The 27,264-nt window shown below is 46.0% G+C and overlaps 1 protein-coding gene across 11 annotated transcripts in view; it reads left to right on the plus strand.

Annotated features, from left to right (window-relative positions):
• gigyf1a (GRB10 interacting GYF protein 1a) overlaps positions 1-27,040 on the plus strand; it is a 29,024-nt gene extending 1,984 nt beyond the window's left edge. For 2 of the 11 annotated variants that reach the window (XM_030338308.1, XM_030338310.1), the window contains exons 2-26: positions 449-1,081; positions 1,201-1,264; positions 4,970-5,099; positions 5,472-5,567; positions 6,976-7,093; positions 8,102-8,210; positions 8,807-9,117; positions 9,450-9,712; positions 9,898-10,021; positions 10,768-10,941; positions 11,155-11,330; positions 12,412-12,643; positions 13,881-14,107; positions 14,360-14,451; positions 14,992-15,092; positions 15,190-15,263; positions 15,628-15,753; positions 15,935-16,141; positions 16,575-16,789; positions 17,104-17,261; positions 17,743-17,906; positions 19,486-19,530; positions 19,954-20,098; positions 20,708-24,477; positions 25,377-27,040. In XM_030338308.1, the coding sequence (XP_030194168.1) occupies positions 1,230-1,264; positions 4,970-5,099; positions 5,472-5,567; positions 6,976-7,093; positions 8,102-8,210; positions 8,807-9,117; positions 9,450-9,712; positions 9,898-10,021; positions 10,768-10,941; positions 11,155-11,330; positions 12,412-12,643; positions 13,881-14,107; positions 14,360-14,451; positions 14,992-15,092; positions 15,190-15,263; positions 15,628-15,753; positions 15,935-16,141; positions 16,575-16,789; positions 17,104-17,261; positions 17,743-17,906; positions 19,486-19,530; positions 19,954-20,098; positions 20,708-20,772 (3,387 nt within the window). In that variant the 5' untranslated portion in view covers positions 449-1,081; positions 1,201-1,229 and the 3' untranslated portion in view covers positions 20,773-24,477; positions 25,377-27,040. Of the gene's footprint in view, positions 1-448; positions 1,087-1,200; positions 1,265-4,969; positions 5,100-5,471; positions 5,568-6,975; positions 7,094-8,101; positions 8,211-8,806; positions 9,118-9,449; positions 9,713-9,897; positions 10,022-10,767; positions 10,942-11,154; positions 11,331-12,411; positions 12,644-13,880; positions 14,108-14,359; positions 14,452-14,991; positions 15,093-15,189; positions 15,264-15,627; positions 15,754-15,934; positions 16,142-16,574; positions 16,790-17,103; positions 17,262-17,742; positions 17,907-19,485; positions 19,531-19,953; positions 20,099-20,707; positions 24,478-25,376 lie in introns of all 11 variants that reach the window. The other 9 variants (XM_030338309.1, XM_030338311.1, XM_030338315.1 and 6 more) reach the window with 9 other exon arrangements.
• The last annotated feature ends 224 nt before the right edge of the window (positions 27,041-27,264 follow it).

Here is a 27,264-nt window from a genome sequence, read left to right on the forward strand (position 1 = left end):
ATCACGTGAAAAATGTACCTAAATGTTGTATATAAATTGTAATCATTCCTCCCTATCAGAAGAGTACTGAGAGAAAGTTGATTTTAATCAAGTTTTATCTTACAAGTTATACTCATTTCATAATTGATTGGTAATGGTGCTGGTGTAAAATAGTTTTTTGATAATTTGCAAACACGGTAATCTCTGCTCAATTGTAGCGCGTGAGCAACAACATCTGGCATTGTATTTCGTGGGTCTCACATTTTCTTTTGGTCCATCACTAATCGTCTTCGGGTGAAAACTGCCTGCCGGTTTGAATCCAAAGCAGAATATAAATGAAGCTTTGCATCTGTTCTTGATTTGGGCCATGAGTGACTGTTGCTAACATTTAAGAAAAGTTTGGAAGATATGTACCTCTTTTGTTCTCCTCAAAACACGTTACTCAAACTGAATATTTTCTGTCCCGCAGCACTAAAGTCTGAGGACGAGGAAGAGGGTTACCGGAAGGTTCTCTCTATCCACAATTCAGTTGGAGGGAGAGAAGGACATTCAAAGGAAGAGAGAGAGAGAAAGGAAGGCGAGAAAGTCGCGCCTGCTATTGGCAGCTGTTTCAGCAGCCTGATTTCTTGTGGCTGTCATATTAGTTTCTTGTGTTACGTTATTTTTTTTGATGAATCAGTTTGTATTTTTAACTTCAAAGTGATAAAACTGCTGTTGTCAAACAAAAAAAAGAAAAAAATACAATTAATGCTATCGAGAGTGTTTTATTTTTCCAACATTCAATTCCAAGGATTTTTTTTGAGTTTTCTTTTTTTCTCTTCGTATTCGTTTTAACAATCTTTTTGGGCTGTAGTAGTTGTAAGTAGCAGGAGCTTCCGAACTCCAAAACTCAACGTCAACTCCTCTTCCTTACCTGACTGTAAGACCGGACAACCTGGTATTCCTCAAACACCTGCAACCTGGCAGCTATTCGTTTTGTGTCTGTGTGTTTGGGGAGCGAGTTCACCACAGCTAAAGCACCACTCAGCCTTCTAGTCACCTAAGCCTAACTCAAGCCAGCGATCCCTAGCCTGGTCCAGCCTGCTCGGACCACCTGGACAGGGTAAGGTGGGATCCCACTCGTGTGTGTGTCTGTGTGTAATTTATTTCAATGTGTGCTAATAATAAAAATATAAAATCTTACTAATGCTCAACATTTTCCTCTAAATTTCTCCCCTGCAGATACTCAATTCTGTGCGGACGTGAGGAATATGACTGCTGAGACTCTTAACTTCGGCCCAGAATGGTAAATACCTCTTAGTATAATACGATTACAACCGTTTTTTTACGGCCTTCACTTAGTACCCACTCGTTGGCGATAAGCCTTCTGACAAACATTTTTGCAAAACCTTTTTTGGCATCATTTGACGTCTGCAGTTCCTGGAGAAATGGATTCACCTTGAAGATGTTTGAACCATATTGACTTTCACTTAATCCTAAAATAATGTTAATATGAGAAACCAGCCCAGCTTTCAACCAGTCTCTGAAGTTGTTGGAACAACTTTGTCTAAACAAAAGTAAAAGTAAAATTCATAAAGGTCTACATTTATGAATGTAGACAAAAGTCTACATTCATAAATGTAGACGCCGTATGGACAAGGAGGAACCTTGTGAGAAGGAACAACGGTGCTAGGACTAGAATTGTCTTGGTTGCCAGTGGACACGCATGAGACAACAGACAAATAGCAAACACTTAGACATGATTGATTGAATAAGTAACAAATGACACTCGAGTGCCTCAGATTGCAGTAATCAACTTTTTTTTTTGTCTCGTCCAATCTTTGTTGATTCAAATGTTCCATGGTAATACACCTAGTCGACTCCGTCTTTACAAGTAGAATAAGAATCTCAGGAAAGTTGTGCGTATGGTTCAGCAGGGCACTGGGAGCACAGGCGCTCTAATTGAGCGCTACCACAGAATCGCTTGGTTTCTAGAAGGAAAAGCCTAGAAGTTATTCAGTGTTTTCTTTTGTCAGAGTGGACTCAGTCTTCTGTGTTCACTTGGCTATGTTTAGCTTTCAATAAATGTCCTTATTGATTGATTGTTAACCACTTAGTATAATGGCAGTAGCCCCATCCAACAAGCCTCCTTCGAATACATTCTCCAGCGTTAGTCTAGAAGGACTCACAATATCAGGAAAGTTGGGCAGCATTTCGAGACGATTACAGGGGATCAAAGAAAGTTAAACGGCAGCTGTATTATCATTCATGCTGGAGAAAATGCTTCTCTTCGTCTGTACTGGTCTTGTACTCTGAAACCCATTGTTAATCTGTCAAACGCCTCTGCGGGCCCTTTATCGATGCAGGGTTTGTCCTGAACAGATGCAGTACCGTGCGTATTCAGACAGAACAGATCCCTCCTTCTCAACATCCATTGTCTGAGCTCATAATGTATGATATTAATTTCGGTTTATTATTGTAGTCTATGAATGGTAGTTTATAAAATGCTAATAGAAGCCTATATTTGTTGTCAAATTTAATGTTCACATCCGTTACTGTCATCATCCATTGTCGTAGAACTTTGCAGAGTTCATTTGTTAGGCGGTCTGTCATTTTTCAAGCTTTTAAGCAACGCAAATGTCATATTTATAAACATATCGTAGGAGTTTGGTCAGTCAGCGAATGGTCTGGCCTGACGAGTCAGATTAGACTATGGATAGTCTTAGTCGCGAAAACCATAGACCTTTTTATTTAAGATGCAGGGTTTTGTATGTTTTTTTTTAGGTTGATTGGTTTTGGTTATAAAGTTATTACCTTCTGTTGTGTTGTATTCTACCAGCTGCAAATTGGAACTTCTTCTTTTAAAGTGACTGAGTACTGACCAGTAACTGATGGGAAGTACAAGGAGATCTTTACAAAATACCGTTATTTTAAATTCAATCAACCCGAAGAGGGTTAGGTTGTCTAACTACCATTCTAAGCTTAGGATAAATGTATCTGAACCAGAGCTGGTTTGATTAAAGAAATGCATGCATTTCTTTTGCTTTGAAATACATAAACTATTTTAACAGTAGATATTGAATATTCGACTGAATTGCACTGGCCCTCAGTAAATATGTCCATGTGTTTTACTCTTTACCATTACAGTATATTGTGAAATTCGCAAAATCATAGCAAAACAAATTAATAGTTATGCTAATAAACTAATAAGTAAATCTAATTTCACATTTTGCAACTCAATCTTGAGAAGGATGTGAAAGTTTGCCATCTATGTTGCTGGTCTGTTGTCGACCTGATGGCTAAATGTTTGTCTAAGGATTACCAGCAGGCGTTGTCTCTGGGCTTTTTGGTAGCGCTCCATCTCAAATGGGCCATGACCACTCCTTGCATTCTTGGTCCACTGCCAGTCCAGTATAATATTCTTCCTTATTCTTCATTTTTAGGCTATCTGCAGTCACCCTGCCCCCCCCACACACACACTTGCGCACACACACACACACACACACACAGACGTGCACACACACGTGCACACACACACACACGCATGCACATTCGTGCACATCTTACGGTCTTACTGTCTAGCAAGGCCAACTACTGCTGCCTAGCTCTTCAATATTCTCTTTTCAAAATGAGCCATGCTCCCATACTTAGCTTAGCTGTGCTACCATCTATCTATATCTATCTTGAGATAGAGAGAAGGAGAGAGGGGCTAGTAGCAAAGCTAAGCTGATTAGGGCTGGCTTTTGATAACCAGTCACGCATACATTCAATTGTGCATGCCGTTGGTGAGGAAGATCTCCTACTACTCCTTTCAAGATCTACTGCTCGTGTTTGAAAGACCTACAATAATCATAAAAGCACCTAACAGAAAACTTGTGAAATAAATGCTTGGATTTCTCCTGTTGACCTATGAGAAAGCATTAACGGAATGCGTGTAGGATGGCATTTCTTGAAAGGGACAGACATGCCCGTCCACGCTGACCACATGCACCCTTTGCCTTCCTGATTCAACCTTAATTCTCAACCTGATTCTCTGTAATGGGCCTATTCCTCTCTCAGTATGCTTTTTGTTCTTCCTAGGCCTAACTCCCCCCGCCCATTTTCAAGTTCAAATATTGTGTCTACTGCTGTTCAGCCAGATGAACTTTCTTTATGAGACCTCACGCTGCAGTCGGAGGTAGACCGGCAGCGAAAACTATTGCCTGTTATTTTTATTTTCTTGGGTGTACAACTTACCCTTACCCTTACCCTGCCTCGCTCTCTGCGCTATGGTTACATGTGGTTCCCATGGGGCCCGTTTGTGGACGTGACGCGCCGTGCACAGAGGCATGTGAATGGGGCCATTGTTAGGCCTTGGACGCCCGCCCGGCCGTCATAGCGTTTTAAAAGGAAATCTTAAGATTGCAATTGGCAATATGTTAGCTTGTCTCTCTGCCCCCATCCACCCACCCACCCAAAGTATGTACTGCTGGGACCTAAAGAGCCAGTGAGGTCAGTTGTGCCAGTGCAGACCATTCAGTAACAACGAGTCTTCTTATCCCTCTGCCCCTGATGGGGGCCTGTTCTGTCGTCGCAGTAGGGTCTGTGTTGCCCATAGGTGGAGTCTCATTCAGACGGTCCGTTTGAAATGGAGCTGTTCCCATCTGGAAACCCTGCATGGCGCCTCCTTGAGTCGGGCCTTTTTGCGGTGGCACTAGTTGTGTGGTCATGGAGAGTTAATGTAATCTGTGTGTTCCCAACGTCTGTGAATATGCTTGTTTCTCTTGGTTTCTCAAGAAAAGTTTTGGAAATTTATGAATTCTTGCCGTGATTGCAGTTTGTGCCCATTAAGTACACTGTTGGAGGCTGAAATAGCTTTAAGTCGGTTGCTTTTTCTCTTGTATCCATTTATAACATTTTTTCAATGTTAATGGTCAACTCTCATTCTCTTAAAATGATGGCTTCCAACGCTGGAATGCAAACAAGCAGTTAGCGAAGCCAATCTTGACTCCCCCTTTTTCCTCACCCGCAGGCTTCGTGCACTGTCCAGTGGGGGGAGTGTGACATCTCCCCCTCCTTCCCCCGCCATGCCAAAGTACAAGCTGGCCGAGTACCGCTACGGCCGCGAGGAGATGCTAGCACTTTATATCAAAGACAACAAGGTGAGGCCTGTATGCTTTGTATGTTGTTCACTATGGTTCTCAGGCTTCACCCTAGGGTAATGGTCAAAACAGACTTGATGGATGTTTTTTTTATATTGGTTATCGTTTGCAGACCTCACTTACATTTTGGTGATTGAAGTAATATTTATAAAGATTGGATATAAACCTTAAGCTGAAGTCACTTTTAATTTTAAAACTATCATATGCTTGGCTAAAATGCATCCTTGGCTAAAATGATGGCTGCAGGGACAACCAGTGGACTGGTTGGACTACTTCCTGATTGTCTTTACCCGAGTCGCCGCCCACCTCTTAATATATTGTTTGAGTAATATATTGAGTGCGTTGTTCACCGTCTGGTTGCTGTGCACGCAGGTCCCCGAGGACATGCAGGATAAGGAGTTTGCTGCTATTCTGCAAGAAGAACCCATGCAGCCGCTGGCACTGGTGCCCCTCACCGAGGAGGAGCAGGTACGACGGGTTCCTGCACACGGGCGCCTGGCCTACACACTCCACCACACGCGAGCAGACACGCGTACGCACACAGTTGATGAGGCGTTCACGCTGACATAAACACTGTTGGTTAAAACCTTTCTGTCTAATCCTTGCTGAACAGATGAGTGCTTGTCGTTGTATCGTATTAAAACCAGGGTCTTAATGGTCTAGCGCTAAATGATGTCCACTAAGGCTGGGACAACCCGTCAATGTAATCGATGACGTCGACGCATAAATTACGTTGACGCGAAAAATGCGCGTCGATTCGAAAAACCCTAAACGCGAGTTTTGGGTTAGTAGCAACGCGAGTGGCTCCTTAGACTTTCATAAGTGCAAGGCGCCACGCACTCGTTCCTCTAAAGTATGGGAATTCTTTAATGTAAAAGGAAACGATTCCGCGATATGTCAATATGTTCAATTCTGTTGGTTCAGGAAGGACGGAATGCCTGTGTTTTCAAGGCTTCAAGGTTTTATTGAATGCTACCTCTGACTTCTAAGAATGCTTTACTTTGAGGCAATTTTAAGGCAATAAACATCTATTGCAATGTTAAGGCATTCATGTTTTTTTCATTCTAATATGTAAATCAACATGTATAAATTGCTATTACTCAATTAAAGGGGAGATAATCTAATCGAAATCCAATCGGTCTGAAAAAAATGAATCGTTAGATTAATCGATGCATCGAAAAAATAATCGCTAGATTAATCGTTTAAAAAATAATCGTTTATCCCAGCCCTAATGTCCACTTCCAGCTGAAAGGTTGTGGGTTCGACCCCAATGCCTGCATTGTAACCTGCCCGTGACATACATCCATGAGCGAGACGTCTTGGCCCTCACCGCTCCTCCTTAATAACCTTTCTGAATTCCCTCCAAATTGCCTTTAATTAAATAATCGGCTAAAATGGTAACTCCACATATACAGTTCAGACCAGTGGGTTCCCACCTTGGGGTAGGGGGTCCACTGTTTCACCGTAGGTTAAGTCAACGTAGTTAAAGCACTTGCGGTGAAAGCTTGATCGTGTTCTGACTGGATCCGTGCATGCTGATCAGTGGGATATTACAATCTTTCGGAGTGCGGTGGTTTCCACTCGTTTCATCTTAATCGTATTCCACTCGGATAAGCACCGGGGCTTCAAAGGGTCCATTTTGCTGCCTGGCCAGTGTGCCACAGAGTGGACATTCTTAACATTCCTTCATTTTGCTTTTTCCATTCTCTCTCCCTCTATCGCTTTCCTTCTTTGGCTCCTACTCTGTCTCTTGCCTTTGCTGTCCTCCCTCCCTCTCTCGTTACTCTTCGTCACTATCCCTTACTCTTTTTTTTTTTTTCTCTCTTTTCGTCTCTGGTGCCATCTCTTCCTCTCCCCGATCTCTCTCGCTCCACAGAGGAACTTCTCCATGTCTGTGAACAGCGTGGCGGTGCTGAGGCTCATGGGTAAAGGAGTGGGAGGCCCCGCCCCAGCCGGTGTGGTCCGGGGCCGAGGGGCCGCGAGAGGCGGTCGAGGTAAACGACAAACAAACACAAATGATTCTCATTCTCAAGCGTAGCACACGACTCTCAACCATGTGCTGTTAATTGCAGTGCATTTCTTTATGATGAGATGCTCTTTATGAAATTGCTGTTCTGTACAGACGGTAGGCATGGTTGATCTACGCGCTACGGACACACAGTAGGGAGAATTGATCAAAGAAATGCTACAGCAGCGAATGTAAGGTCTAAAATATAGTAGGTTACAGCCGCCAGAAAGGCAGCCGCTCCCACCAGACTATGACCAGAGTGGCTGGTGTCTTTACAAGGAGTGACCCACATGGAACCACTCAGTGAATCCCCGACCACCGCCACCAGTGGAACCACAGTGTGAACAAGCCGACCTCAAGACACTCTCTCCTAAGTACAATGGCCGCCGTCCAGGAGGGCTGAGTACACATTGTATTAAAGCCATACGCTTTTGTGTTGCGGTGTCTAGCCGCTGCCGCTCTGGCCCTGGCCCTCTGTATATTCTGTACTGTGGCCATGTCGAATAGACCTTTTGCAAACACGCGCAAGCGCACTAGTGCAGCAGTGATCATCTTAAATGGCCAACGTTAACACGCCAGCAGCTGGTCCGAGACGCCTGGAAGAATTAAAGTTGAGGAGAGGGTGACGTGTACACATGTACCGCAGCCGTGCTGTATGTTGAAAGCTTAACAGGCTATTGAACACAGACTTCTTGTATTCAGTTGCTGTGGCTATTATTTTAAGAGGAAGTCGTTTTTAGAACGTATTTCGTAATAAATGTCTGCCGGCTAAAGTTTGCGTAAAAGGAAAGCCTTGCCACATTCTGACCAATTTAAGTCACATTTCACTCCCTAATTGCAACATCGTTAAGGATGCTGGTTCCCAAACGTTTTTTTGCATGACCTACCCAAGAAGCCCCTATTTTGTCCCAGCCCCCACCTGATATTAAGTGCAGGAAAAAGCTAATCTAAAATGCTTCACTTAAGGTAACTGACGATCTGTGTCTATGTACAGGTCGTGGGCGCGGAGAAGGCGGGTTCTACCAAAGAAGTATTGAGGAGCCGGAGTTGGGCTTCGGTCGCAGCGTCCGGGAGATTCACCGCAGCCAGAGCTGGGACGACAGGTGAGCAAAGCATCCCCGCTTTTTGTTGGCAATCTCATGTCATCTACTGGGATCAGCAGAGCGGATCCCAATCGGTTGACATCCGTGTCCATGTTATATTTGTATGTTTTTATTCAAGTTTGTTATTGAACTGATCTGAACGATGGCGGTCCTTATCTTTGTTTAATGAGGTTGAGGGGGCATGTTAGTGAACAGGCTTGCCAGACTAATTATCAGAGCTACAAAACGTATGATACACTAGCGGCAGCCATATTGGTTGTTTATGAAAACACCTCAACGGCACTCCCACAGGGCACCTCTCTGTGCACTCATCATATCAAACCCTCCACATGGTAGTCTGCTGGGAATCTGTCTGAACAGGAGGGGGGGGGGTGCCACAGACGCATTATGCCAGAGCAAGTTAAACACGAGCTTGTTTGCTTCGCAGGCTATCGAATCTCCCCACCTCTTACTCATCGACATGTAGAACGTTTGTAGTTATGTCTAACATGTAAAAAAAGAAATTGCCTCTAGGAAGTTTATAGGGAGTCAATGAGAAAAACAAACAGCAAACGGCAAACCCACTCTTAATCCCTGCTCTCCTCCGGGTGCGTTAGCTCTGTGTCTGACGTGTGGACCCCCAGGGGCGAGCGCCGCTTCGAGAAGCCCCTGCGGCGCGAGGTGACGGGCCGGCCCGGCTTTGAGGAGGTGGCCGCAGTGGCCCCGGGGCCCGGCAGGAAGGAGCACACGCGGGCCGACAGCGACAACTGGCGCACCCTGCGGGAGGAGCAGGCGGAGGAGGAGGGCGGCGGCGGCGGCGGCGGCGGGGTCGGCGGCGTCGCCGTGGGTGGAGGAGGAGGAGGAGGAGGAGGCGGCGGCGGCGTGGAGCCGGGCAGCAACTGGAGGATGGGCGTCTGCCGCAGGGACGGTACGAGACGCACCAACACACACACACCTACAAGCGCTCAAGGACACACACACACAGGCTCGCACACATGAGACGATAATTATGTTATTATTATCGGTTCATATTTCTTCTTGAACTGATCCATATTTATGTTGGTCACTCATCATGCATAAACATCGACATGTCATAAACGTTGCAGTGTAAATTTACACAATATACAATTGGTTAAAAACGCAATGCACACATGAATAAAGCCTGTTTTAACCTGACCCTACCACTGCTCTTGAGTGCGGTAATAAAGTGTGTATCTGACTTTAATGTTCTGGTCTCTCCCGGGCGACTGGTTACAATAGGAACTTTTGATCTAACCCCATCAGACGGAGGTCCTCGCTCAGCAGGCTGGCGGGACCACAGCGCCCCGGGCGAGAGTCGGCGCAGGAAGTTTGACTTTGACTTCCGGGACTCTGATGGGCGCGGCGGCGGTGGCGGCGGGCGGCGGCGAGCGGGCAGCGAGGGCATGGAGGACGACCGGGACGGGCTCCCAGAGTGGTGCACAGACGAGGAGGAGGGAGACCTGGGCACCTTCGACTCCTCTGGAGCGTTCATGCCCCTTAAGGTGGGGGAGGTGGGAGAGGGGGGGGTCTGGCCACTCCCAGCCAAGAAGATAATGGGTTCAATCCCAAACCTCGTTGGGTCATGCACCCATGGCTTCTGCTTATTGGCATGCATCTAAAGTGACGTCTCTGTATTGGTGTTGTGCGTTATCTAGTCGTTTGATGAATCCTTCTCCTTCTCCGCCAGAAGGGAGGCAAGGACATGATCCTGGAGGAGGAGTTGGACTTCCAGGGCATCGAGGAGGAAGATGAGGAGGAGTTCCCCGCTGACTCTGAGAGGCCCAACAACTCCGGCGGTGATAAAGATAAGGGTAAGGCCTGCGCCTCCTTAACCAACCGGGCGGTCTGCATTCACGAATCACGCGTCCTCTTTTCCTCCAGGCTTCTTCTCACCTGTTCAGTCCTTTTCTCTTCTGTTGACGTGTTGCAAGATTTCACGAGACCTGACGACTCGTCGTCAGGTCACTTTGTGTCTTGGGCCATGGCTAGGCTAGTCTCAAGGCCCTATGCAAAGCAGACGCCTTGTGTGAACGCAAATCGTGTTGACATTAGCTCACTAGGCTTTAGCCACAGCTGCACAATGCCAGGTATACATGTGCGCCACCTCTTTTCTGATCCCAAACCTTCCACTGACGACGTGGAGGCCGGTTTGTTCCTCAGTCTGCGTCCTCGTGAGAGACTCTAACGTGGCGTGGCTCTGTAAACTCTTGTTTGTCATTGGAGCACAGCATTCCCATGGCTTTGCCTGGCTATAACGGAGCACAATGGAGAATGCACGCACTGTAGTGGGGCCATAGTTGGACTTTGTTTTGTATTGAAGGAGTGTATTTACACAACGGCCTGATACAACAGGACCTTGATTGTGACTAGAGCAAAAACATGGAACATGCCCCAGGATAAGCTCCAAACACTTCTGACGCTTGTTAATTCTCCTGAAGCGTCCGGTTCACGTGCAGCTCATTGCCAGGGTGGTCTGGTTGTCCGGCTGTCTGACTACTACCCTGGACCTCTCCTGTGGGACATTGTGTTGACCTGTTGTTCTCTGCTCCCCTTCCAGAGAGCAAGGAGACCGGGTTCGGCGACCACCAGGGTAAACGCTCCCCACCTTGCTCCTCCCCCCCGAACCACATGAACCCCGACTCCAAGGCTGGCGGCGCAAGGATGGTTGTCCAAGACAACCCCCAGCAAACAAACAACCTGCCCCACAAAGGCAGTAACATGTTGAACGACGGTACGCTTCGCGCAACAACCGAAAACCCTTGAATACAGAGAGTTGCATTGAGAGTGGAGCCCTTCTGCTTCTCGATTGGCTAGTGCTAAACTATGTCAAAATGTAGACAGTTTCAGTGGAACTTTCCCCCTTTTAAAAGGAAATAGCGTTTCATAACATCCTTTAAGCACTTACTATGTTGACGCTGGCATCTTCCCACACCCCCGTCTTCAGCAGGTCCCGCGGGGTTGTCCAAGGTCCACGTGAGCCTCAGTAACAACGTGTCCAACAACGTCGGCCATGCCCACGCCTCGGTCCTTCCCTCCCCCCCGCCCTCCTCTGCTGCTCCGCTCCTCCCTCCTGCAGGGGGAGACATCGAGGACGACGAGGGCATGAAGCACCTACAGCAGGTAGGACGCCTTTTACCATCATCCTGAACTGCAGTCTTAACCTTTTGAATGTACATGACACTAATGTCAGGGTGACTGCAATATAAAGAACCGATTGCTGTTTATTTTTTTATTGATACTACAGACCTTCCAAAATGACCTCCCTGTAAAGTTACTTACTACCAAAATGCCAGCAGAAGCTCTATTACTAAAAAAAAACGTTAAAAAAATTGATTAATATTCAACATAGACCTTGTATTCAACTGAAATTGGTTCATGACAGACAGGACAGCAGGGGCCGGTTAATAAAGGAGAAAGTGTCGCCTCTCTGTCTGAAAGACTATTTCAGTAAGTGGGTCGGGTGAAACCTCTGCCGTACCTAGCTCTGTTCCGGCTCTTGATTTTTAATTTCACGCCTGCGGTGGCAGCGCTCTCACCCAGTGCTAAAATGTTAGCGTGTTGGTCACAAGCACGACTTTTTCAAGACGCATGAAGGTCACTTCATACACGGCCCACATTCAGACGTGTTCTGGGACACGCATGACCATGTTACCGTGGCATCGTGAACAAAGCACTTACATGTAATCACATGTTCCAACGCAAAACCCACTGTGTGCGTGTGCGTGGGTGTGTGTGCGACCCACTGCAATGCATAATACAATTGATAACTGCACGACTAAACTGCTGTCGTCCGTCATCTAGTGACTGGTGGGAGCCAAAATGGCCGCCAGCAGAGTGAGGGTGGCAGTACTATTATATTTAAAAAAGGCAGTGGTCTCTGGAGGTGACTCCAGTGGCCCACATCTGTCTCTAAGCCTAACAACACCTACTTAGACCAAGACCTTTAAGTCCCATTACTACTTTGTGTGTATGTGTTCGACCATGTTTGTGTATGCGTAAGAACCCAAGGGTGCCAACATTACACGGCTGCTCCTTCAGGCTCCTATTGCAGTCCCTGGAAGGGGGGGGGTCCCTCCTCCTGTGTTCCTTCTCAAGGTTGTCCCCTCTGGGTTATGGGGAGCGTCGTCCTCAGTGAAACCGACCGCTCCGCAGTGCTGTACCGGTGACCTAACGGGCGCGTCCCTCTCTCCGTGCGGTACAGGAGGCGGAGAAGATGGTGGCGTCGCTGCAGGACACGTCCCTGGAGGAAGAGTGCTTCACCCAGGCCCTGCAGCACCACCAGCACCACCACCACCAGCACCACCAGCAGCAGCAGCAGAGGCAGGAACAGCAGCAGCAGCAGCAAGACGGCCGCAACACGGCCGACGCACTCCCACTGGGCCACGAGGCCGCCAAGAAGTGGTTCTACAAGGACCCCCAGGGGGAGATCCAAGGTACGCATCCCTGCCTGCTGCTCCACCACCATTCTTCCACTTTAGTCCCCAACCAAGAAGTTGAAGAGGGGCGGTCCTTAACCAAGGACCAATAGCCAATTGTGGGCCTTAACAAAGGACCAATGGCCAAATAGTTTGCCTTAAGCGTCAATGGTTCCCAACAGTGTGACAAATGGTAGTCCAGAAGCAATCGTGATGTCCAACCACCGGTGGTTTTCAATCCTTGGTTGTCCCAATACAATTACCAATGCTGGTCTTAACACAATGGTGGTTTCCAACCAATGGTGGCTTCCCAACCAATACTTATCCCTGTACCAGCGGTCGTTGTTTATATAGGTTTATTGGATAACGTCTAATTAACCCTGATGTCTCCAGATGGCAGCTGCAAGGGTTTGGCGTGCATCAAACGTGTCAATCAATCTTGTCGAAATTGGAGACGGCCTTTTTTTAGCCGTCCCAGAACGTGGCCTCATTCCTTGTTCTGGAGCTTCCAACTCGTGTGAACGTTGCACCCAGAGTAGTAGCTCTCACCGCCGACGGTGTCCCTGGTGTTCGTCTCTCCTCTCTTTTCGTCTCACTTCCGAGGCCTCTTCGGCTAGGGAAAACGTGCATCACCAAAGCTTGTGGAAAAAAAAAAATGAAATGAGGGTGGGGGGCAAATAACTTGGTAGTCAAAAATACAATCCCAACACGTGTACACGTGTAACCGGTTAGTAAATCATAACCGTTTAGGATAATCAGTAAACGAAAACCGTAAAAAAAAAAAAATCACAGCGCCATTGTATCAATGGGAATCGCTACGGTCCATACTTTCAACATAAAGTTTACATATTTATAATTCGAAATTCGTCCCAGCCTTTATACCACAGATACTCTAGGCTCTATAGCATGTAACCGCGTAGTCTGATTACAGTTTAATGTAACAGTAAGCTGACAACATCCTAATTAACACCGCAACTGCAAATTAACCACACAGAGATAACCACGGCAACCGGTCAAACAAATGTTATTTTTGCGGTCATTCTGCTCGTGCATCCGCCATGTTGAAAAACAAATAATCCCACTATAGAGTGACTGCGGTCTACTTTAAATATTAATTTAAAAATCGTAATTAATTTAAAAACGGTTAACCGTGTACACGAAAAAAAAAAAAGGGTTGTGTAACCGTTCACACCCCTAGTATCCAGTGTCAATGAGTCCGCTGAGGCAGTGTAAACACCCCCTCCCTGTCCTCCAGGCCCCTTCACCACCATGGAGATGTGCGAGTGGTTCCAGGCGGGCTACTTTACCATGACGCTGCTGGTGAAGCGTGGCTGCGACGAGGGCTTCCAGCCCCTCGGCGACGTCATCAAGATGTGGGGCCGCGTGCCCTTCGTCCCGGGACCCTCGCCGCCCCCGCTGCTGGTGAGGCAGCCCCCTCCCCCCCAGCGCCCACAGGCCACACAGAGGAGCTCCTCTGTGTCGGTGAGTTAAGACGCCTGGAGCTTTTTTAAACTCTTGAGTTTGACTTGATACACTGCTAGCTGCTGAATGAGCCTTCAGCAACACAAAACTAATGTTCTCCTCTCGCTCCACCTCCCTCGCCCCACCACCTGCTCCTCCTCCTGCTCTCTTTCCTCACCTCTGTCTCTTCCTCCTTCTCCTCACAACCTCATCTTGCTCCTCCGCCTCGTCTCCCTCCCTCTTCACCTCCCTGTCCTCCTCCTCCTCCTCCAGGGTAACCTGGAGCAGGAGCGTCTGAAGAAGCAGCAGGAGCTGATCTACCAGCAGATCCAGCAACAGCAGCAGCTCTTCCAGCTCATCAACAGGTAAAGGAGCGTGAATGTGAGGTGTTTTCACGTGGCCCGGGAGTGTGCGTGTGAGGTGTGTTCACGTGGCCCGGGAGCGTGCGTGTGAGGTGTGTTCACGTGGCCCGGGAGCGTGCGTGTGAGGTGTGTTCACGTGGCCCAGGAGTGTACGTGTGAGGTGTGTTCACGTGGCCCGGGAGTGTACGTGTGAGGTGTGTTCACGTGGCCCGGGAGCGTGCGTGTGAGGTGTGTTCACCTGGCCCGGGTGCTACACTGAGCATGAACGTGTGGTGTATGGCTTTACCTTGCGGCCCGTTCCCTTACGACCTGCTCCTCCTGACGGGTCTCAGCGTCACGTTGGAAGCAAGAGGAGCATACGAGTGCCCAGTGCTCAGCTATACATTGTTTTTCATTGTTGTTTCAAACAATAACAAAAAACAAAAATCAGTTCATGTTTAGTTATTGTGGCTGACATTCTTTAATGTATTTTGTTTGTGTGTGTGTGTGTGTGTGTGTGTTTCTGCGTGGTGTGCATGCGTCTGTGCGTCTCTCTTTGTCAAGGTGCAGTGATCAGGGTATGATGCCTTCGATGAACAGGTCGATGTCAGTGCCAGATACAGGGTCCATGTGGGACATGCATACCTCAGCTTCTCAACCGTCGGGTACGTTTGGTGACCCACACGCATTACCTCCCTGTGAGGGAGCAACACTCGGGTATCACGCAGCCCAACTAACTCATTGTTCTCCTCCCCTGTTCAGGCGGAGAGGCCAGTCTTTGGGACTTAACAATGAATTCTTCTACTCAGGGTCCAACTCTCGAACAGCTTCAAAAGGTGAGCTTGAGCTGCCCCCTAGTGGTTCGTGTTGGCTAGTGACTTGTGATGGTCAACATAATGTTAATAATAATAATAATAATAATAATAATATTTTTAACAGACCAACCCAACTTATTTTGGGACAAGGAATTGTTCTGATTCCCTACACATCTTCACTGAAATCACCATGCTATAATAACATTTTATCCAGTGAAATAGCAGTTTGTATGTTACTGTTGGACTTTTACAGTTGGCATGTCATAGTTGTACTTGAACTGGTGGAGTCGAATCAGCTGCGAGCACCAAAAGACCCCTGTACCAGCGTTCAGGACATCCTTTGTAAACCCCCACCCACCCTTCTCATTTTGTGTTCCCTCTCCAGCAGGAGAGAAGAGAGGCTGAACTCAGGGCGAAGCGGGAGGAGGAGGAGCGCAAGCGACGGGAGGAGAAGAGGAGACAGGAGGAGCTAAAGAGGAGGGAAGAGGAGGACCTCTTCCGGCGCAAGCAGGTGAGACCCAGACCTCGGGTGGGAAAGATACCGGAACTGCCCATCTTTCGTGAGAAATTGGGAGTTCAGACGAAGCCGAGGAGATGAGAACTGCTGATTTAAATATCGGTCTGGATGCTACGTTGGTGTTTTGAATGCTACTTTGAAGAGATTCAAATGTGAATCCTGTTTCTCCCTCCAGTGCCGACAGCAACAGGAGCTCATCATGAAGTTACTCCAGCAGGCCCCCCTGCAGCAGGGCTCCGGCGCTGGGGGCTCGGGCTGGGGAGGGCCCTCCTCCTCTGGGATGGCCAAGTCAGGAAAGCCCCCGGCTCTCACCTTGCTGGAGATGCACCAGGAGGCCGAACGCATACTGAAGCAGCAGCGGGTCCAGCAGCAGAGAGACAGGGTGAGGACTGGAGAGGATGTACATATAAAGACTGACTGAACCTTATTCAAGACGTACGAATGAAGGAAGGAACTATCGAGACCCAATCTAAACCAGCATGAGCATGTTCAGAATAAAACAGTGTTAAAACAGAGTTTAGTGTTGCACCCTCTTAACAATATCCTAATTTTCTATCGTAGCGATTGCACCAGTGACTGCTGCACTGTTGTAATGTATTTTTACTGTTGTGTATGGACTGTATTGAGTATTACTTGTTGTATTGTGTTTTTGATGTGGACCCCAGGAAGACTAGTGAACTGCGATGGCATAAGCTAAAGCTTTAATAAAACAAAGCTTTGACTTTTAGGTTCTATACGTTAATGTGGCTCTCCATGCAGCTGTTGGCTGGAGGTCTGTAGGTTGACGCCCCCCCTGTGTGTATCGCCTCTCCCAGCACTCCGGCATGCCCATGGGCTCCTCCTCCATGGGGGGCCAGTGGGCGGACGGTGTGGGCATGTGGGGCGGCCCGGGGGGCATGGACTCCAAGGCCCCCGGGGGAGGCTCTTCCGGCGGGATGGGCATGTGGGACGAGGCGGTGAAGAACCAGGGCAGTCTCCGTGGCAACAACAACATGGGCATGAAGAACAGCCGCAGCAGCCCGTCGCTCAGGTATAGGGGGGGGGGACAAAACGGTTTCCCATTTGATTGAACTGTAGTTGTACTCAACGGCATGGAAAGGATTTATGATCATTGTCAACTTGACACAATATTTAAAGAAATGGGTTGTCTGGCAAAACCTGGATGAAATGGATTGAATCAATCTGTTAATCTTGCGTTTCGACAGGTGTGCTGTCCATTGTTGTGCAGCCTTTGGAAGGGATTTCACCACTCAAAACCTTAATGCCACTACATAACCGTGGGAAGCGGTTGGTTCTTCCCTAAACCCTAACTGGTCGTCCGTCCGTCTGTCCCCCCCCCCCCAGTGACCAGTACCTGATGCGGCGCAAGCGGACGGAGGACGAGGACAAGCTGCTGAAGCTCCTCCAGGGCATGAAGCCCCAGGACGGCTTCACCACCTGGTGCGAGCAGATGCTGCACGCCCTCAACACCTCCACCAACAACTCCTCCTCCTCGCTGGATGGTAAGCCCCCACCCTCGCCGCCTGCCGCGTGGTTAACCGTGGAAACCACACAATGGGTTAGCGACCCCTCCCCTGACTCAAGGGGAGGGATCTTTGCACCTTTTTTCTTAATGTCTGGTATGACTCAGAGGAAATGTGATGTTTTTTGTGGTTTTAATGTGTTGGAACATCTATATTAGATTTAAGGGGTACGGCTCTTCACCTTGAAAGCTGAAACTCCTTGTTTTGTGTCTGCAACGTTATTTTAAAGAGTCGTTGTTTTGGGGTTACTAATTTGCTGGTTTCTTCTGCTGTACAACGAAAGGTCGCAGGACACTTCGACTACTGCAAAGAAAAAACCCACTGCTGTAGCCCTTTACACCTGTCCCCGTGATTCTTTGTGTTTTTCAGGGTTATATTTGAATACCATATCCTCTGATGTCCTTTAAGCCCCTGACTAATGTGTGTGTGTGTGTGTTACCCCCCCCTCCCCCTCCCCCAGTGGCCACCATCGTTGCGTACCTGAAGGAGGTGGAGTCGCCCTACGCTGTGCTGGACTTCATCAGGTCCTACCTGGGCGACACCGTGGAAGCCAAAGAGTTTGCCAAACAGTTCCTGGAGCGCCGTGCCAAACAGAAAGCTAACCAACAGAGACAGCAGCAACAGGTGGGTGCAAAGCTCTCCCTGGCTTCTTCTTTAGATCAAATGTCCCCCCGTAGGCCAATCAGTCACTGCTTTACTGTTTAGTTACCAAGCAGCCGCTCTAGTCCAGAGAGACTTGCAGTAGACTAAGGACATTGAGGCTCGAACCAACAATATATCAGCTGTCAAACCCACCCCAATAGACTATGCTTTCCCATTTTAACACAAATGTACAGGAAGGAAGTGGCCCGTGGTCATAAATATAAAAAACTATAAATTACTAAGTTATTAAAAGTGTATTGACTTACGAACTAGAAATTATGTGCTTTTGTTTACTTGTTGGATACAGATTTTTGGTAGTTTCTCTACAAAATGCAGTATTGTTTTACTATTAGAATAGTACAGATTTGTTTTTTTTCCCAAGGGTTGTGCTACTAGCTAAAAAAAACCTAATCAACTAGAGTACCTAGTGTGTAACTGATGGCAGCAGCTTCAAACCGATGCCATGTGCACTTATTCACTTCTGATGGGCAACTGTTTAATCCGTGTATGGTTCGTTCTTTGAATATTCAGATTTAAAACCAAATCAGAAAAACCAAATAACAGAGTCGTTCTTTGGTTTTTCTGATTTGGTTTTGAAACGGAAAAAGGGCAAAAGGAATCAACAAATATACGGCATTTCATTTGTGTTTGTGTTTTGTTTGTTGGTTTTTTAAACCCAAAACAGAAAAACAAAAATAGCCTAGATACATTTGTAGGCTACACCAGAAGGCAGAACGCAGCGAGCGAAAAAAAAAAGAGCCTATCACCTAAACTAGCAATAGACTGTCCAATTATATTTAGCCTTAGTTATGGCCGCACTTGAACCATATGGGGATTTTTTTCGTGAACTATTTGACAACGGAAAGACACACGACAAGATCAGTAGCGCTCTAAAGCAATCTGGTGCACCGAAGTGCTCCGTTATGACGGTGGGAGGTTCTGTGTGGAGCACAACCTTCGAAGAAGAAATCTAGTTTCTTTCTTCTTCTATGTAGCCTATTGTACAATATGTAGGCTACTTGTCATTTAGATGTATTTTAATGTTTTATGACCAGCTAGGTTTCTTAGTAAACAGCCACCTGGAATATATCATGGCGATCTTCTCCACGGTCATATCGTCCACTCGCAGACTAAGTCGCCGGCTCCCATGCACGGAAAACAATAAAGCTGGCCATTGTAGAATGCGAGACTCGATGGAAAGTTTGAAAAAAATGTATTTTTTTAAAACCACGTGCCCTTTTCCCGGCATTGTGGTTTTATCTAAATATCACATAAACAAAACAAGCAACTGGATTATTCAGTATTCCCGTTTTGATTTAAAAAAAAAAAACAGAAAAATGCAGTTTATTTGTTTTTTCCTTTTGTTATTTTGTTTATCTGATTTTGTTTTAAATCGGAATATTCAAAGAACGAACCATACACGGATTCTGTTTCTATCAAATCTGTGATTTTCTGTTTTAACACTTGGGTCCAAACCAAGACTGAACCAGGCCTAATTTGCTGGTAATGTTTTAGTGATATGTAAATAACTTATTTTTCTTTCTTATTTTTGTTTCATCAGTTATCAAAGGAAGTTGCTGGATTGAACATGAACTTCCCACTGCAGGTAAATACCGCCTGTGTTCAGATACATTACAGCTACTGTCAGGCCCCGTGGGCGAATGGATAACTACAAATTGATTTTCACTACAGTTAGGGCAGTATTGAGCGGTTATAATCATAGTGAACAACAACACAATGTTGTATTTATTTGGTCTAGTGATGTTTCTACCAGAATATGTTAACTAAAGTCTATTTCATGAAACGTTATAGAAACGGCCTGTATACCAGGGAACAGTAAGTGTCAAAGTCGTGTGTTCAGGTCTAAATGTATCGCTTTTGAAGCTACAAAGAGATTTCACTTTATCTCACTCTATCAAAGGCTTATTTAATGACTTTAGCATGCTGGTTTTTAATCCTTTAACACAGTCTTGTGTATGGTCTCTCGCCCCTGCCCCTCCTCCCGCTCACCTCTCCGTCCTCCCTCCAGGACTCCATGCGCGGTATGAACCCCGGCGCCCTGCAGTCCATGTTCCAGAACACCCACATGGGCAAGGCTGGTCTCTATGACAACCAAGGAGGGAAGATGAAGAAGAAACAGCCCATGATGCTGCATTCTGACCCCAGCATTTTAGGTACTTGACGCCACCGGATTATGTCCTTTAATGAACAAATGTTTAGGATATGTATCCGTCTGTTAAACGCGCACTGACCTTTAGAACAAAATGGTACATGACCAGAATTTTTGTATTAGTATTCACAAGAGGTGAATAAGGATTAATGCTAGAATTTGTGATTTTCACTATTAAGGTTAGTTTTACTGTGTTTAAGATATTAAGTGAGTCCTTGCCGATATTCATGGCGGTCTTTGTGAATTTCGGCACACATTATCTTTGTGAATAATGGATAGTTTGTTCATACCACCCCCTGATTATTAGACCAGGAAAACAATCTGAGTTATTCACATCCCTAATTGCTAGTTATTTCTTCTTGGTAACATCCTCAATGGCACTTGCCGCACATGCTGACCAGTATTTCGTAATGATGATGAATTGTAATCACCTCATATCCGCGGTGAAACTCCTGGACTCCTCATTGGGCCTAGAGCCCAATCAGCATTTACAAACTGACCTTTCTAATCCCACCTCTCTGCCACTCTTCCGTCTTTTATCTTTCTCCCTTCCTCCCGCCATCTCCCTTTCCTCGCTCCTCCCCTCTTTATGTCTCCCCCTCTCTCCCCTCAGGCTACTCATTCCACAACACGGGCGAGTGTCTGAGCCTGAATGAAATGGAGATGGAGGATTACTGAGGCCGTGAGGCGCGCGGCAGCAGCAGCAGCAGCAATAGCTACCTGAGGCCTTCCTGTCTTTTAATCAGACAAACCAGATGACGAATGTGCACTGCTGGGGGACACCGGGGGTGGGGGGGGGGGGGTTAAGTGGGGGAGGTCAAAGGGTGAGGCGGTGCAAACTCCTCCGCCTCACTTTCCTCCTCATTCTCCTCTTCTCGTAGATTGTTGAAATGAAAAAAAGGGCTCTGTGATGCACTGGGTGAGTCACTTGAGCGAGGGGGAGACGGGGATAGGAGACGGGGGAGTGAATTACAGAAAGATGGTATCCTCTGGCACTCAAAAAAAGAATAAGCACCTTATACTGAACTAATGCACTTTATTGAGACGGGATTTGAATAGGGTTCGTTCGTTGTTGTTTTTTTATTTTTATTTTTTATTTTTTCTCGTTTTATTTGTTCGGAATCAATGCACATGTGTCGGGTGTGTGCGCGTGTGTGTGAGTGCGCGCGCATGTGGGCGTGCGTGTGTTGGCTGTACACAGCTGGGGGCCACCCACGTGCAAGGCGGGGGCGGGAACTGGAAGGGGCGGTGGGTGAGCTTCACGTGCGTGCGGACGGTCCAGACGATGGGCGACTTTTTTCAGGGGGACCTTGTTTGGTTGAACCTTATCAGAAAGCAAATCCTTTCTCAAACAAAAAAAAAACAAACACTGTTGATATTTCTCTTGTTCAGCATTTTTTTTACATTTATATATAAAAGCTAAAGCTATTGAAAAATGGATAATAAAAAACTTGAAGATTTGCACTTGCCTAAAAAAAATATGAGAAAAAAAACTACAAAAAAATGTTAAACAAATGGGGTTAGTTATAGAGATATTTTTTCGTGAATGTGGAAGTGTGTGTGTGTGTGTGTGCGTGTGTGTGACCGAGCGCAAGCGGTTGTGTGATATGGTTGGTGTGTGATCAAGTACTATACCAGTCTGCACAATGTTGTTTTTTGTTTGTTTTATTTCATTGCTTACCAAGATGTATGAACTATAAGAGGCCATTTTTATTTTTTTGTCTTTCATTCAGATAATTCTTTTTGTATTCTCATGTGTAGAATGTGTGTTCCCCTTTCATTTTTTTTTACCAATCTGGGGAGGGGGGGGGACATTGCTTTGAATGCATGGCGATTCAATGAGTGAGTGAATGCGTTAACGGATGGATGGGTGACTGCATGCAGCAGAGGGGAGGGGGCAATTGCACAACACATTGTTTTTTTCACCAGCTCTCCAGCCCTCTCCAGATGTAACCAGTCATTTGCTAACGTTAGCTTTTTCTTCGCGCTCATCTGATTGTCGAACCACCACTTTAGTTTGTATGTATCCCCCCACCCCTCACACCCCACTCTGGCAACTGTCTTCAGAAACCTGAGGGGAGTGACGGGACTGGGCAAATCATGAGGGACATTATTTGATGTGTGAATGAGACATGAGCGTGTGCGTGCGCCTGTGTTCATTTACTGTTAGTACAATTTAGTTACGACTACAGGTACACAAGGGTGTATGAGTGTGATGAAGAGAGAGGGTGTGCATGCCCTTTTTTTGTATGCGTATGAATGCACATTTGTGCCTAAGAACTTGGATAGGTTGAGTGGCCATTCAGACATTAACCTTTTTGAGAGATCGATTGTGTGCGTGTGTATGTCTGTTGGTGCTGAGCACAGCGTATGTCAAAAAAACAAAACAACAAATGTACGTGACTTTATATCGTAAACATTTTCTAGTCCATTCTGGGAGGGGAGGGGCGTTCTGAGAAGGTTAGTCTCGTCTGATTATGATGTGTTTTTTTTTTTTGTTTTTGTTTTCTGGTGTGCGATCGCGTTGCCTTTCGTCAGCTCAGCTCGAACTTGTGAATGAAAGAAGTCGAGCGTTCTGACGTTTCCGATAAAAGAGAAGAAAAGCAGAATACAGCATCTTGGCGTGCGCGTGTGCACCCCAGGGTGCCCGTGGTGTTCGCATACTGTGTTAATTCGTTGTTGCATTTGATAATGACGAGTTTTTCTTTTTTTAATGAAAAATATATATGAATATATACATTATATACAAAGTTTAAAAAAAGTATTTGGACTACGATAATGAGCACTTGGGGCTGCTATTTTTGTTGTTTATTATGATTTAACTATTTCCTTTTTTTTTTTTATTACCGCCAGGTGAAGTGCGTTTGTATTATTTCTTTCTTAAGAAAATATTGAATGTATTCCAAAAAATATGGCAAGATAACCGTGCTGATACCAGATATATTTTTTTTGTTCTTTTGTCAAAAGATTTCAAAAATGTAAACCTACAAAAAAAAGCTTCAAAGACATGCAAGGTCTTTCTCTTTTTTTAAACAAAGGAAAAAGAAGGAAGAGAGAAAAAAAAAACTGGCAACTGATACAGTTGAACATACTGCCTCTACAATCCTGGTCGTACTAACGGAGACGATTTAATTCAAAGAAAGGACTTTCTATTCCATACTAGAGCTGTGGTCGTTTACAACCCGCATGGATTTCCGTGGGTGGAGTTTTACTTTATTTTTGTTCAGTTTGACTTTACTTTCTTGTTTTCTTTTCCCTGTCATGGGTTGGGCTTTGCAAGTGTGCTTCTGCCATCGAGACATTGACTGGTGACGCTTTGAAAAAAACACAGAATCCCAATAAGACATTAAGAATTATATATGTATATAAATATATATATAGATATATTGGACTCCTGTTCGCCTTGGTCGTTCTGAAGAGGAGGAGGAGGATGAGACTTAACGATCAACATGGAGCTGTGTTGGGAGGGGACAACGGCAGAAACAAATCAAAGATTGTCTTCATTTTTTGTGAAGAGTGCAGACCTGAAGCCAGTCACGGAGTGGGGGGTCGGCAGTGCGGCGGTTAAGAGAGGCGGTCTTAGGATGGCGGTCCCGCCGGCTCCGCCTCCCCCTCCGCCCTCACGAAGGCACTCGCCCTGCCCTCCACAACTCACCTATGCACTTTTTGTTCAGACAAGCTGTGAGGTACCGATTTGGGGACGGGGAGCACAATTTCAAAAAAAGACAACTAACAGGAGGTTGAACAGCCCGGGGCTTTCCTCGGGTGAAAAAAAACGAGAGATTCCCAACTTTATGAAAAACAAGAGACTTGACAAAGAAGAGCATCTTCTTACACCTCCTGTACATACTTATTTTTTTAATAACCTTTTGAGAGAGCGGGTGAGAAAAAAATACGAAAGAACGGATGAAGGAAAATTCATGAGACATTGAGAGTAATGAATGTTCTTCGACTTAACCAACCCCCTTTTTCCTTTTTGATTTCTAGTCTACGATAAACGCGATTTTTGTGAAGGGGATCTCTTTATACGTCTGCTTTCCCTGCTTCTATAGAGCAAGAGAATGAACGAATGAAAGGGAGAGAGACGGCACCACTTAGACTGAAGGGTTCTGGGGACATACTGTAGTGCCCCGCCCCGCCCCGCACCGGGAAGGTGACCCGTCTGGTCGTCTGGAAGGGTCGCCCCACAGAGGAGGTGCTGTTCAACACAGGCCGCCCGCAGGCCGAGGGCTCTCGTCCTGCTCCTACAGACCAGAGGAAGAGCTACGGGACGAGAGGGGGGGCGTGATTGAAAGGCGTGGGGTGGGTTAGGGGCCCTCCACCTACCGCCTCACCTGCCCGGAGTAACGGGATTGGATCAGCTGGAAAGAAACCGTGATGTTGGTGAGATGTGTTTTCTTTTTTACTGAAAATGTTGGTTGCATAATTGTGCTCTTTTCTGCTCTTAATAACTCTTGAATCTCGCCCGCAGCACCTCTTAACGTTAGGCTGACATTGCCAGAAAAATTCACAAACATAGACCAAAATGCCTCTAGATCTACGACCAATCAGAGCATCAAAACGTGTGAGACATGTGGCAGCTCCCATAGGGCGCTTCTCTGAGGAGTCGGTGTCAACCCCGCCCCATATTAGATACTGTTGTGACAGGTCAGACGTCGTTATGCCAGATCAAATAAAACATGAGCTCCCAAATTCGTCTGGTCCCAGGCTACATAAAAGGCCATTAAAGGTCCACCAGCAGCTTTGAGTGTGATCAGCCATTACAAGCCGTTTCTAAATGTGCTGTGCCTTCTGACTTGGTGACATCCCAAGTCGGAGTGCCACCCAGATGTATGATAAGCATACCAGGGGCTACACTCCAAAGGGTAGGCTGGCAGACTGATCTATCTAGCACACTTCTGGGTGGACAGTGCCATTTGGGATGTCACTTTTGATACAGCTTGTGATGGCTATTCTCACTCACACCTGAGGGCAAACAAGGGACCTTAAAGGGTCAATCTCGAGGATTCGGTTTCATTTATTATGGGGATAAGTGGTAATTGTTTCAATGGATCCCAACTTTGTCGCCACCAACCCCCAGTTTGTAACTATCGTACCACTGCAAATTCCAGGGCTATAATTAGTGGGCCATAGGCTCTATTACCATTTGTGTTTCCTCCTCCACCGATTGGATAGTGACTTGTAGATCTCGAAGTGCTTTTTTAGTAAGCGTTTCGGTTTAGGTTCTTTCACAGTGTGCCGCATACGTCTTCTAAGCGTTGTTCTCTCTCTGTTGTTGACAGGGTTGCGGTCCAGTGGCTGTTAAGATGCGAGCCACCCTTTAGGAAGATCCACTGGCCGCCCTGGTATTAAAGCCCTCCTAAACCGAAGACCACCCCACCCCGACATGTTGACCGTGAACCGGACTAATCATTGGCTTTGTAAAGACCGGCCACCGGGTCTCATCTGTGATGGTGCTAGTCGAGGTCTCGGGACTTGAACCTCAGGCCGAGTCCGGAACGCAGGAGACGCCAAGAATGGACGTCTTTTACATTTCTTTTTCAAATTGAGGCTGGGGTGGAATTCTTCTTCCGTGACCCGGAGAAGACGGGTGTGGGGGACGGATGGCGGTAGGTGTGGAGGTCTTCCCCACCCTAGGGAAGCGACTTGGGGACGGGCGGGTCGGGGTCTTGTGTTCGGTGGACTTTGTGTCATAACATCCTGGCTGGCTTAGATACCGGCCGAGCTGAACTGTTGTATAAAACAATAATAATGTGTACAAAAAGATGTTAACAAAAAAAAGCAAGAGACTTCTCAACGGGACTTCGGGTCCCTTTAGTTCCTTGGTTTTTACACTGATTTACATCTAGGTTCTGTTGACACAAACACTCAAACACACACCATTTACACTTAATCTCACACAAATACATTTACACATAAAACATTTACCCATCCCCCACATACCACTTACACATCTCAAACAAATACACTCACACACATAATTTAATCAGCTCACACAATTAACACATCTCAAACAAACACCCACACATCTCTCAAACACAACATTTGTACCTCTAAAACATCGCACACAAAATATAAATCTCACACACATACATTTACACAGCCCACACACACACATACCATTTACACATCTCACATACCATTTACACATCTCAATCACATATCATTCACACATCTCAAACACAGACATTAAAACTCATACAACAGTAATTGCAACAAAACCCGTAAAAGCAGAGGCGCTTGCTAGATATAAACCGAAGCATTGTGCTTTGTAAATAATGTAAATGTTATCGTGTTATTTTTCTTTCTCTTTTTTCATTTTGTTTCCTTCTCTCCTAGTAAGTTTCTGTTCTGTTAAGTATTTGTTCAACATGCCTTAAAAAGTAAGAAATTCCTGGATGGCAAATTGAAAATGTTCCTCGGAACGATTGACAAATTTAAGTTTGAAATCACCTTGACAATTATTTTAGATTTTTGTTAGGAGATGGAAGAAAACATGTCAAAACTAGTGACTGTTTGTTGGTTGGACAACATAACATGACACAACACAACATGTTGTCTGTGCCATGTTAACAAGGGACTTTGTACATTTGGCCAGCATCGTTTGGGCTATCATGGCAAACTGTCCCTTTTTAATTTCTGATTCGGGAGAGGGTTATCGGTGGCATTAATTCCATTGTTTCTATGTTTTTAGTTTTCTTTCTTGTTTTCCTTTATTAAATACGATTTTTTTTTTGTTCCATTTTCCAATGTTGGGAACACAGTCGTGAAGGTGCATGCCTGTGATTGGCTGCAGTGTGTACAAACACGAGCTGCGCTGATTGGGCGATGACAGACGGAGAGAAACATCAGAGGTTAGAACTTGGAAAATGGACAGAAAATACATGTACATAGTTTGGGTTTTGTTTGAATAATGAATACTAAATAAAATGGCATTTAACCTTGATTTAAATAGTTTGTTTCAGTTCTGTCTCCACGCCTGTGGTTGATAAAACTGCCACACAAAGCACAAATATAGAACAATTGTATTTTTTTTTTTACTTCAATCATACCGAATTATCCCTATAAAGTATATGGAATACAGGGACTCACTATAACACAAGTATGGGATAAAAATACTTAATTAATAATACAGCTATTATATGGAAAACATCTTTAGAATATGCTTTC

This window comes from Gadus morhua, chromosome 17 (genome assembly GCF_902167405.1).
Source record: "Gadus morhua chromosome 17, gadMor3.0, whole genome shotgun sequence".
NCBI classification, from domain to species: domain Eukaryota; kingdom Metazoa; phylum Chordata; class Actinopteri; order Gadiformes; family Gadidae; genus Gadus; species Gadus morhua.